Source organism: Ursus maritimus, unplaced genomic scaffold (genome assembly GCF_017311325.1).
Source record: "Ursus maritimus isolate PB19 unplaced genomic scaffold, ASM1731132v1 scaffold_35, whole genome shotgun sequence".
NCBI classification, from domain to species: Eukaryota; Metazoa; Chordata; class Mammalia; order Carnivora; family Ursidae; genus Ursus; species Ursus maritimus.
In genome coordinates this window covers 22,821,714-22,834,558 of record NW_024426119.1, presented here as the reverse complement: position 1 = coordinate 22,834,558, position 12,845 = coordinate 22,821,714, and the positions used below count along the sequence as shown (strand labels likewise).

Below are 12,845 nucleotides of genomic sequence, written 5' to 3'. Positions count from 1 at the left end.
CAAAGCACACTTTGGGGGTAAGCAGAGGCAATAAATTAGTAATTTGAATAATCTTCTATTTCGTGGAACTAAATATGGTCACCAAGAAGTCCTTAGTCTGCTGCTTAGATATGGGGCTCTCCAGCTTCATCTGCAGAGATGGAAACGTAGGGGCCACAGCAATTCTTTCAAGTCATCCATCAAGAAGTGTTCTTATCTCAAAGATAGGATATTTTTAATATGAATATTTATTATCCCAGAGTGCTGGGGATCTAACACTTCTGACAGTTTAGAAAGTTAACATCACTTTTAAATTATTTGTTTAAGCTTTCTGGGTATATATTTTAAATCTAGTGAAGTAAATACAAAACTTGCAGGCCAAAAGTAGCAAATATAAAATATGACTTCTTACCCAACCATTTGTAGAAGAAATAAAGTAAGACCATCATAACACAGCACACGACCACAAATATTACAACCGTTAGAGGACTAAAAGTTAAATATTCTTCCTTCTTTTTCCTCATTTCTCTGTCTTCAGTGTTTGTCACTGCCTTCATGCTCTCCCTGTATAAACATACACAGGAACTTCAGCAAATCTCTGCCAAGTACAGTTATTTTTAAAATCTATCTCTAATACCAACTTAAATTTGTTTCTGGCTACAAAGTAATATACTTTAAAAAACAGCACGCCAAACAGAAAATAACCTAGAAAGTAAAAGGTCCCTATAATTCTACCCTCCAGAGATGACCTGTTATTAACCACTAACTTGAAATGGCGTTTTTTTTCTGGAAGTGAAATTGTTGGAACAGATGATATTTATCATATAAATAAATTAATGTCTGTATGTTTCTATAATCTAATTTGCAAACCATATTGATGTAATAAATTTCAGAGGATAACCAGTTTCTTTTTACACACTTATTACCAACTTACAGAGAGCAAAGTACTTCTAAAATTAGCTTCTCTTAAATGTAAACACAAAATTCTTTCATTCAACTAAGTACTTACTGTGCCTGTTCTGTGCTCATCAGTGTATTATGAAGGATTCAAAGGAAGTTCGAGACATAGCTTTGTCCTACCTTGAGTTAAGATAGCAAAATACTGTTTTTAATTCTCTCAACAACCCTTGCTAATCACACAGTTAATAAGAGGCAGAGATAAAAGTTGAAGAGGAAAGAGTCAGTAGTGTCCTTTGTTGAGCAGTCTCTGTTCTGTCATCTTATGGTCTCCTCCCAGCTACATGGAACCTACTACATACTCTTCCACCTCCAGTCCCTTTGGTGGTGATCTACAAAACTCTCATTCCCTTGGCACACACCGTGACCTTTCTCATCAGGTCTGGGCTTAATACAAACTTTAGGTTAAAAAAGTTTATTTCTGTCAAATTGTACGTTTGCCAGACTGCTTATATACCAACACACCACTTTCTTATTAGAAAATTGTTAATTGGGATGGTCACTATATTAAGCACCTGTGACTCTGGGGAGGCTGCCTGGGAAAAGAGCATGGAGAGGGTTTGGGGACAGTCACACTAGCACATTCCAGCAACTGCAGAGCTGGGTGACAGAATATTAGATAGAAGTACCAATGAGGGGCGCCTGGGTGGCACAGCGGTTAAGCGTCTGCCTTCAGCTCAGGGCGTGATCCCGGCGTTACGGGATCGAGCCCCACATCAGGCTCCTCCGCTAGGAGCCTGCTTCTTCCTCTCCCACTCCCCCTGCTTGTGTTCCCTCTCTCGCTGGCTGTCTCTATCTCTGTTGAATAAATAAATAAATAAAATCTTTAAAAAAAAAAAAAAAAAAGAAGTACCAATGAAACTAATATCTGAGTGGGAAAAGGCCCCAACTTTTGGTATCTGTCATTGCAAACAGATACATTTAAAGCTATTTTTATTATAGTGAAAAATTTATACATTCACACATGTCGTAATGAAAGATTTATATATTCTTGGGGCGCCTGGGTGGCACAGCAGTTAAGCGTCTGCCTTCGGCTCAGGGCATGATCCCGGCGTTATGGGATCAAGCCCCACATCAGGCTCCTCCGCTATGAGCCTGCCTCTTCCTCTCCCACTCCCCCTGCTTGTGTTCCCTCTCTCGCTGGCTGTCTCTATCTCTGTCGAATAAATAAATAAAATCTTAAAAAAAAAAAAAAGATTTATATATTCTTATTTAGTATACCAGTTCTCCAGGTAGAATGCTTTAAAGGAAAATATAAGGGTGCCTGGGGAGGCTCAGCTGGTTATGTATCTGCCTTTGGCTCAGGTCATGATCACAGGGTACTGGGATTGAGCCCAGGTCAGGGTCCCTGCTCTCAGCCTGTTTCTCCCTCTCTCTCTGCTGCTTCCCCTGCTTGTGCTCCCTAGTGCTCTCACATTTAAATAAATAAAAACTTTTAAAAAATAAATAAAGGAAAAAATCTGGCAAAGGAAAAAGCACAGGCAATTTTTGGAAAGGAAATGTACTAGATTTCTATCACATAAAGTACTATAATTCATCTTTTTAAAACATTATACTCCTAATCAGCTCAAGAGCCACCTAAAATGGGAAGCTAAGCTTTCTTTCATGCTATCTTGAGTTTATGAAGCTTGAGGACCAATGATTTCATTATAATAAGACTTTAACTCTCTACTAAAAAGTTTTCTATGGAACCAAGACACCTTTCCCTTTTGCATAAGGTATATCTTTTATTTGACAGGGTAATTCTGAGTTATGAGTTCTGGTTCTGCCAAATTTTCCCTTTCCTAAGCCTTATTCTCTTTTCCCTCCTCTTTTTAAAAGATTTTATTTATTTATTAGAGAGAGAGAGAGATCTCAGACTCCTGAGATCATGACCTGAGCCGAAACCAAGAGGTGGATGTTCAACCGACTGAACTACCCAGCCGCCCCTCTCTCTCCACTTCTCTTTTAATTTAACTCTCTCTACTTGCTAAATGATAGTACTTATCTTTGTTGTTTAAAATCAAGATCTAATTGACATATAACATTAGTTTCAGGTATACAACATAGTGACTCAGGATTTGTATAACAAAACGGTCACAATCAGTAGAGTTAACATCCATCACCACAGTTAAACACTTTTTTTTTCTTGTGATGAGAACCGTTAAGATCTACTCTCTTAGAAAGAAGGGCCATATGCACCCCAATGTTCATAGCAGCATTGTCCACAATAGCTAAATCATGGAAGGAGCCGAGATGCCCTTCAACAGATGACTGGATTAAGAAGCTGTGGTCCATATATACAATGGAATATTACTCAGCCATCAGAAAGAACGATTTTTCAACATTTGCTGCAACATGGACGGCACTGGAGGAGATAATGCTAAGTGAAAGAAGTCAAGCAGAGAAAGACAGTTATCATATGGTTTCTCTCATCTATGGAACATAAGAAGTAGGAAGATCGGTAGGGGAAGAAAGGGATAAAGAAAGGGGGGGTAAACAGAAGGGGGAATGAATCATGAGAGACTATGGACTCTGGGAAACAAACTGAGGGCTTCAGAGGGGAGGGGGGTGGGGGAATGGGATAGACCGGTGATGGGTAGTAAGGAGGGCACGTATTGCATGGTGCACTGGGTGTTATACACAACTAATGAATCATCGAACTTTACATCAAAAACCAGGGATGTACTGTATGGTGATTAACATAATAAAAAAATATTATTATAAAAAAAAATCTACTCTCTTAGAAAATTCCAAATACATACTACAGTCTTATCAGCTCTAGTCACCATGCTGTACATTATATCCCCAAGAGTTACTTATTTTATAACCAGAAGTTTGTACCTTTTCACAAACTTTACTCATTTCACCCACCCTTACTCCCTGCCTCTGGCAACCACCAATCTGACTCTCTGTATCTTTGAGTTCCTTTTCTGTTTGTCAACTACGTATCAGTGACATTATATAGTATTTGTCTTTCTCTGTCTGACTTATTTCATTTAGCACAGTGCTTTCAAAGTCCATCCATTTTGTTGCAAATCCTGCTTATGTTCTTAATCATTCTTCTTCTTACAGAACTTCTTCTTTTTTGTCACTGATTCATATTCTCTTTTTTGTATGATATATACACACCTCCCCAACCATCCCCACACTTAGTTCTATCTTTATCCTACCTTTACAATCAGCCACCTCTACTTTTTTTTGTTGTTTTACCACAATTTTAACCTCCATAATCTTGAAAGAGAATTTTAAAAGCAGTAAGAGAAAACAGTTACATACAAGGAAAACCCCTTAAGGTTATCAGCTGATTTTTCAACAGAAACTCTGCAGGCCAGAAACGGGTGGCATGATATATTCAGAATACTGAAAGGAAAAAAGCCAAGAATACTCTGTCCAGCAAGATCATCATTCAGAATAGAAGGAGAGACAAAGAAGTTCCCAGACTAACAAAGGTTAAAAGAATTCATCACCACTAGCGGGGAATGAAACATGAGAGACTATGGACTCTGGGAAACAAACTGAGGGCTTCAGAGGGGAGGGGGGTGGGGGAATGGGATAGGCTGGTGATGGGTAGTAAGGAGGGCACGTATTGCATGGTGCACTGGGTGTTATACGCAACTAATGAATCACGGAACTTTACGTCAAAAACTAGGGATGTACTGTATGGTGACTAACATAATAAAAAAATATTATTATTAAAAAAAAGAATTCATCACCACTAAACCTGTTCTACAAGAAATGTTAAAGGGGACTCTTTGAGTGGAAAGAAAAGACCATAAGCAGGAATAAGAAAAGTAGGAAGCACAAAAACAGTACAAATACTGATACATATATATGTATATGTAGGAAGTAGGAAGCACAAAAACAGTACAAGTACTGATACATATATATGTATCAGTTGAGAGATTCACAAAATAAAAAGGTGTAATGTATGACACAACATACCTAAACCATGGGAAGTGGGGAGAGGAGTAAAGAATGAGTTCAAACTTAAGTAACCATCAATTCAATATAGACTGTTATATGCAGATGTTATATACAAACCCAATGGTAACCACAAGTCAAAAACCAGTAAACATATGCAAAATATAAAGAGAAAGGAATCCCAGTATATCACTAAAGAAAGCCAACTAACTATGAGACAAGACAGCAAGAGAAGAAACATAGAAGAATTATAAAAACAACAAAAATAAAACAAGTAACAAAATGACATTAAGTACTATCTATCGATAATTACTTTGAATGTAAATGGATGAAATGCTCCAATCAAAAGACACAGGGTGACAGAACGGATTAAAAAAAACAAGACCCATCTATACGCTGCCTAACAAGAGACTCATTTCAGACCTAAAGACACATGCAGATTGAAAGTAAAGGGAAGACAAAGCATTTATCATGCAAATGCATATGAAAAGAAAGGCAGGGTAGCAATATTTATATTGGACAAATTACACTTTTAAAGACTGTAACAAGAGACAAAGAAGGACATTATATTACGATAAGGCGGACAATCCAACAATAAGCTGTAACAATTGTACATATTTATGCACCCAACATGGAAGCACCCAAATACATAAAATAGTTAACAACAAACATATATAGGTGATAGTAACACAATAATAGCAGGGGACTTTAACACCCCACTTACATCATAGGACAGATCATCCAAACAGGAAATCAACAAGGAAACGGTGGCTCTGAATGATGCACTGAACCAGATGGATTTAACAGATATATTCAGAACATTCCATCCTAAAACAGCAGAATACACATTCTTTTCAAGTGCACATGGAACATTCTCCAGAATAGATCACATATTAGGCCACAAGTCTCAATAAATTAAAAAAGATCGAAGTCATACCACGCATCTTTTCTGAGCACAATGCTATGAAACGAAATCAACCACAAGAGAAAATTTGGAAACACCACAAATAACATGGAGGTTAAAGAACATGGTACCAAACGAGTGGGTCATCTAAGAAATCAAAGAAGAAATAAAAAATTACATGGAAACAAATGAAAATGAAAACAAATGGTCCAAAATCTTTGGGATGCATCAAAAGTTGTTTTATGAAGGCAGTTTATAGTAATACAGGCCTACCTCAAGAAGAGGAAAGATCTCAAATAAACAACCTTACACCTAAAGAAGCTAGGAAAAGAAGAAACAAACCAAAAACCAGCAGAAGGAAGGAAATAATAAAGATCAGAACAGAAATAAAGGAAACACAAACAAAAAAAAAAATCCCAATAGAACAGAACAAAGAAACCAGGGGCTGGTTCTTTGGAAAGACCAACAAAATTGGTAAACCTTTAGTCAGACCCATAAAAAAGAGAACTCAAACAAAATCACAAATGAAAGAGGAAAAATAACAACCAACACCACAGAAATACAAAAGATTGTAAGAGAATATTATAAAAAATTATATGGCAACGAATTGGACAACCAAGAAATTGATAAATTCCTAGAAACATATAACCTTCCAAAACCGAATCAGGAATAGAAAATTTAAACAGACTGATTACCAGCAATGAAATTGAATCAGTAATCAAAAAACTCCCAAAAAACTAAAGTCCAGGACCAGAAGCTTTCATAGGTGAATTCTACCAAACATTTAAAGATGAGTTAATACCTATTTTTCTCCAAGTATTCCAAAAAATAGAAGAGGAAGGAAAGCTTCCAAATTCATCCTATGAGGCCAACATAACCCTGATACCAAAACCAGATAAAGACACTATAAAAAAAGAGAACCACAGGCCACTATCTCTGATGAACACAGATGCAAAAGTCCTTAACAAAATATTAGCAAACCAAATCCAACAATACATTTTTAAAAAATCATTCACCACGATCAAGTGAGATTTCTTTCCAGGATGCAAGCGTGGTTTAATATTTGCAAATCAATCAACATGATACATCACATCAATAAGAAAAAGGATAAGAACCATATGATCATTTCAATAGACACAGAAAAAGCATCGGACAAAGTACAACATCCATTCGTGATAAAAACTCTCAGCAAGGTAGGTTTAGAGGGAACATGCCTCAACATAATAAAGGCTATATATATCATTCTCAATGGTGAAAAACTGAGAGCTTTTCCCCTAAGGTCAAGAACAAGACAAGGATGTCCACTCTCACTATTTTTATTCAACACAGTACTGGAAGTCCTAGCCACAGCAATCACACAAGAAACAGTAGTAAAAGGTATTCAAATTGGTAAGGAAGAAGTAAAATTTTCACTATTTGCAGATGACACGATACTATATATAAGAAACCCTAAAGACTTCACCGAAAAACTACTAGAACTGATAAATGAATTCAGTAAGGTCGCAAGATACAAAATCAATTTACAGAAATCGGTTGCATTTCCATACACTAATAATGAAGGAGCAGAGGGATGCCTGGATGGCTCGGTCAGTTAAGCATCCAACGCTTGGTTTTGGCTCAGGTCATGGTCTCAGGGTCTTGAGATCGGGCATCCCATCAGGCTCCATGCTCAGTGTGGAGTCTGCTTCTGCTTGTTCCTCTCTCTCCCTCTCTGCTTCTCTCCATGCACCCTGTCTCTCAATAAAATCTTTTCAAAAAATGAAGTAGCAGAAAGAGAAATTAAGAAAACAATTCCATTTACAATTATACCGAAACTAATAAAATACCCGGGAATATACTTAACCAAAAAGGTCAAAGACCTATACTCTGAAAACTATAAAGTAACACTGATAAAAGAAATTGAGGACAACACAAACAACTGGAAAGATATTCTGTGCTCATGGACTAGAAGAACAAATATTGTTAAAATGTCTATACCACCCAAAGCAATTTAGATTTAGTGTAATTCCTATCAAAATATCACCAACATTTTTCACAGAACTAGAACAAACAATCCTAAAATTTGTATGGAATCACAAAAGACCCAGAATAGACAAAGCGATCTCGAAAGAAGAGGAACAAAACTGAAGATATCGTAATTCTAACTTTGAAGATATACTATAAAACTGCAGTAATCAAAACAGTATGGTACTGGCACAAAAGAGGACACACAGATCAACAGAATAGAGCCCAGAAATAAACCCACGATTATACGGTCAATTAATCTTCGACAAAGGAGGCAAGAGTATGCAATGAGAAAAAGTCTCGTCAATGAATGGTGCTAAAAAGAAAAGGACAGCTCCATGCAAAAGAACGAAACCGGGACATGTTTTCACACCATACACAAAAATAAACTCAAAATGTTACATCTGTCAGAAGGGTTAGATCAAAAGACAAGAAATATCAAGTTTGGTAGGGATGTGGAAAAAAGGAACACTTGTGCACTACTGGTGGACATGCAAATTGTTGCAACCACTGTGGAAAATATGGAGGTTCCTCAAAAAATTAAAAAATAGGGGGGTGCTTGGGTGGCTCAGCTGGTTAAGCATCTGCCTTTAGCTCAAGTCATGATCTCGGTGTCCTGGGATCGACACAGGGCCCTTACCCCACCACCCTACCCTGGCAAGTGCTTGCGCTTTCCCTCTCTCTTGCACTTGCTCTCAAATAAATAAATAAATAAATAAAATATTTTTAAAAAATTAAAAATAGAATTACCATATGATCCAGAAATTCCAGTACTGGGTATTTACCCAAAGAAAATGAAAACAGTTATTTGAAAAGTGTCTATTACAGCATTATTCACACTAGCCAAGATACGGAAGCAATCTACCCCAGTTTCCACCCATAGATGAATGGATAAAAAAGAAGTGGTGTGTATATATATATATTTATATATATACACACAATTGGATAGGATTGTTTATATATATATACACACACACACACACACATATATATATACGCACATATATATACACACACACACACACACACACACACAATTGGATAGGATATTACTTAGCCCTAAAAATGAATGAGATATTGCCATTTGCAACAATATGGATGGACCTAGAGAGTATAATGTTAAATAAGTCAGAGTAAGACAGATACCATATAATTTCACTCATACATAAAATTTAAAGAAACAAATGAACAAAGTAAAAAAAACAAAAAAACAGAAAGAAAAACAAAAAAACAGGCTTGTAAATACAGAAAGCAAACTGGTGGTTGCCAAAGGGGAGGAAGGTGCAGGGATGGGCAAAATAAAGGGGACTAAGAGTACATTTATCTTGGTGACCAGTAAGTAATGCATTGAATTGTACTGTACACCTAAAACCAATATAACACTATGTGTTAACAATACCGAAATAAGGGGCGCCTGGGTGGCACAGCGGTTAAGCGCCTGCCTTCGGCTCAGGGCGTGATCCCGGCGTTCCGGGATCGAGTCCCACATCAGGCTCCTCCGCTATGAGCCTGCTTCTTCCTCTCCCACTCCCCCTGCTTGTGTTCCCTCTCTCGCTGGCTGTCTCTCTCTCTGTCAAATAAATAAATAAAATCTTTAAAAAAAAAAAAAATACCGAAATAAAAATAAAAATAAAAAAAATCCATAATCTTGCAGGTAAAGAACTCCTTCTCTCCCAACCTGGCTATGAAGGTAACAAATTCTCCGTTTTTGTCCCTCACCGTGTTTTATGAATAAAAAAGCTTGTATGTAGTCCTCTCCCATTTCCAATTTTCTTGAGGAGGAGCTTGCCCTGACATGTGTACAAAGCTTGCCTTGCTAACTCAAAGTGTGGTCTGTGGGCCAGCAAAATCACTTGGGAGCTTCTTTAAAACATGGAATCTTAGCCCCCATCCCAAGTCTACTAAATCTAATTCATTTTAATGAGATCTCAAGACAGTTTGTAGGCACATTACAGTTTGAAAAGCACTGCTCTAGAGAAGTAACAATTTACATAAATAATTTACAATATACATAGAAGTACAGTGAGAATCTATATTAAATGGGAAAACATTTTCAATCAATCAGTAGCTTTGGGGAAATTATTTACAAAGTTTCACCAAATAATTAGAAAATGACCTTGGACTCTTACATGCTAGGCTTTACAAAGATTAATAATGAAAACAATGCTTACTCACATGAAAATATGTGACGGATATATATGTTGGAACATGTTTCCCAAATATGGAAAATATTTAAAGCTCAATACTCTAAAAACCTACACTTGCTAAACCCTAAGATTTTTTCTCTTGACATGAGTCAAATTTTAGTATTTTAAGGAATTACAAGTAAGCTTAACTTCATTTAGTTGCAAATAAGCCCTTTTTAACGAAACCTACAGATTGATTCATAAGATGAATATATTGTCCTTAATGCATCAAATATGTTATGAGCACATTTTTGAATTCAGAGTTACAAATATGAACTGATCCTTTCAAACACTCTTGCCTGCTTTCATCCAGAGCCAAAGGTATATAACTGTAAGAAGACCTGCTTCAGGTGGTTGTTGTTACTAAACAGGGAAATCTAAATTTTATGTAGATTTGGAATTCTTATATTTAAATTAAAATATGAACATGCTGCATAGCCTCAGAATTCCTGAAGCATTAAACAGAATGATGAGGTCACACTGTAATGACTGCTCTCAGGAGGAGCTGACACCCCCTGCCCCACCTTCTCTTGCTTATTTTCTTCCAATCCAAATAAATAGGCCCATAAAGACACCAAGTATCTTCATCTTTTCTGGGAGAGATAATTAAACAATTTTAAAAAGTCTCTGATGTAATTTCAATGCTAGCCTACCAGCAGGAGAGTTAGAGGAAGCCGTAACTCCCTTCTCAGTGGAAAGTTAAATGACCTACAGGAGGCTAAACCTGCAATCTGATTTTAATAGCACTACATTCTGAGGTCAGGTAAATTTTAAATGTTGGTACATGATTAAACTGAGTATCAAACAATAATTTTTAGCCATTTATCACAAAAACACTGAAGTTTAATTAAACTTACAATTCTATAAGTCCACTCCAGTATCCTCCTAATGCCACAGTGAACACAGCAATTACAAAAATAACCACCATAGTATAGTCAAAGTTAGGCCACGATGGAGAATACATTTTCACAGTAATGTTATCCCCAAGAGTCTGAAAGACAAAATAACAAAAGAACAGAATTAGTTTTCTTTCTCTTCCAGTGTATGGCAGCAATATTCCAATTTCACTCTGCAACGGATACTATGGAGTCAAGAACACTAGAATCGTGTTTGACAACATGATGTATTCTCTTGTCAGAATTATGAGGCTATGCTTTGGTTTTTTAAATCTTGAAAGTTCAGTGTTTCACAGTCACATCCTGTTCAGGGATTTAAGGGTAAGATAAACGATATAACACAGAACTGTTAGAGAAGTCAAAACAAATAAATATCCTTTCTAAAGTCAGGGCTTGGAAACACCTTGTGCTCACTGAGAGGTGAACTCTTCTCAAACAAAGACCTGATAGGCCTTTATACCTTCTTGTTAGCAAATGGAGCATATATAATTTAAATTAAATATCAGTGGTTAAAAGTAAAGAATTATACCATGTATAAACTTTGTATAGTATGTAATTACTAACTCACCTGCTTCATATCTATAAAGTCTTTGCGGCTTATAAATGCAATCAGTATTTTCACATCATGAAATTCAGATTTGTTCCCTGAGGGAGGAAACTAAAAGAAAAAAAAATATTATGAAAACTCATGAGCTACTAATATATTTACAGAATAAAATAAAAATTATTCCTTTAAATGTAAGTATTGTATCTTTTTAAAAATTACAAAACAAAGTTTCCTATGTTCTTTCTTGATATTATAGTAAGAGTTTGCAATCTGGAATCCTTTTAGCATAAACTTAAACTGACTTACATACAGGTATATCATACATATATGTGTGTATGTGTGTGTGTGTGCATATTACGCTGAAGTTTAATTAAATTTACACACACATACTTGTTTCTAACAAGGTCTTGTCCACTGTAGGAACAGAAAAGAAATTACAAAGTTTTCCAATTAAATGCCTATCACAGCCAGAATTTTCATTTTACTTATTTTAAAATTTTTATTATTATTATTTTTAAATAGGCTCCAGGCCCAGCATGGAGCCCAATGCAGGGCTTGAACTCACCACCCTGAGATTGAGACCTGAGCTTAGATCAAGAGTCAGATGCTTAACTGACTGAGCCACCCAGGCACTCCCAGAATGTTAATTTTAAAAGAACCCTTCCATCAGATTATTCGAAACTCAGCCCCTAAACTACACACCAAAAAGATAGTTCAATACTTGTGAAACTTGATATGTATCGTGAGCTCAAAAGTTATTAAAGTTTTAAAACTTACTAGGACACTGTTATTGGCAACCAACAATGCTTCAGCACCTCCTGTTTGTGCAACTCTGGCTTTTTCAAGAATATGGCAGGTTCCCCACTGTACTACAACTGCTTTGCTCTTTATTCCATCAGGTGGAATATCAGAGAGGTTGCAGAGTGGTGTGGCAGTCAGATTCATCAAACTGATGGAAGTCTGGAAAGAAGAAATGTCTTTAACATAATAAACATCGTAGTTCACAAAAATGCATTCAGTGACAGAGTACCAATATTGGTTTAATACCAGGTTCTTTTAAATTAGAAATATTTTATGACAACCAGGCTTTCAGGGAAGTATTTTAAAATTCCCTAACTTGTTTTTCCCACAGAGATAAAAACAAGAAAATAGTTTATTGATCATCATATATTACAACTAGTTCACACACTAAAACACAATAATCACTCATTCTCACCTTTCAATAATATTATGATCACAAATGAATAGTAACTGTGATTTACTTACTGCATTTTCTAGGGTATTCGGAAGAGCCGTCCAATGAGGGTTATATAGCATGCAGTAGTCCTTAGATGGTAAAGGTCTGCCATTTCCAGATGCATGCAGGATTCCTTCCTGAGCAGCTGTCTAGGACACAAACAATAATTTTCACACTGGCAATAATTTGGTTTGCCAATAACTAAGGATTTTAATACTGCTATTTATATATA

The 12,845-nt window shown here is 36.3% G+C and overlaps 1 protein-coding gene across 1 annotated transcript in view; it reads right to left on the bottom strand.

The window, feature by feature from the left end:
* Positions 1-12,845, bottom strand: part of SPPL2A (signal peptide peptidase like 2A) — a 55,800-nt gene that overhangs the window by 27,911 nt on the left and 15,044 nt on the right. The window contains exons 2-6 of the mRNA XM_040620643.1: positions 12,643-12,762; positions 12,154-12,336; positions 11,398-11,487; positions 10,791-10,924; positions 392-543 (exon numbers count right to left, since the gene is read on the bottom strand). Of these exons, the coding sequence (XP_040476577.1) occupies positions 392-543; positions 10,791-10,924; positions 11,398-11,487; positions 12,154-12,336; positions 12,643-12,762 (679 nt within the window). The remainder of the gene's footprint in view (positions 1-391; positions 544-10,790; positions 10,925-11,397; positions 11,488-12,153; positions 12,337-12,642; positions 12,763-12,845) is intronic.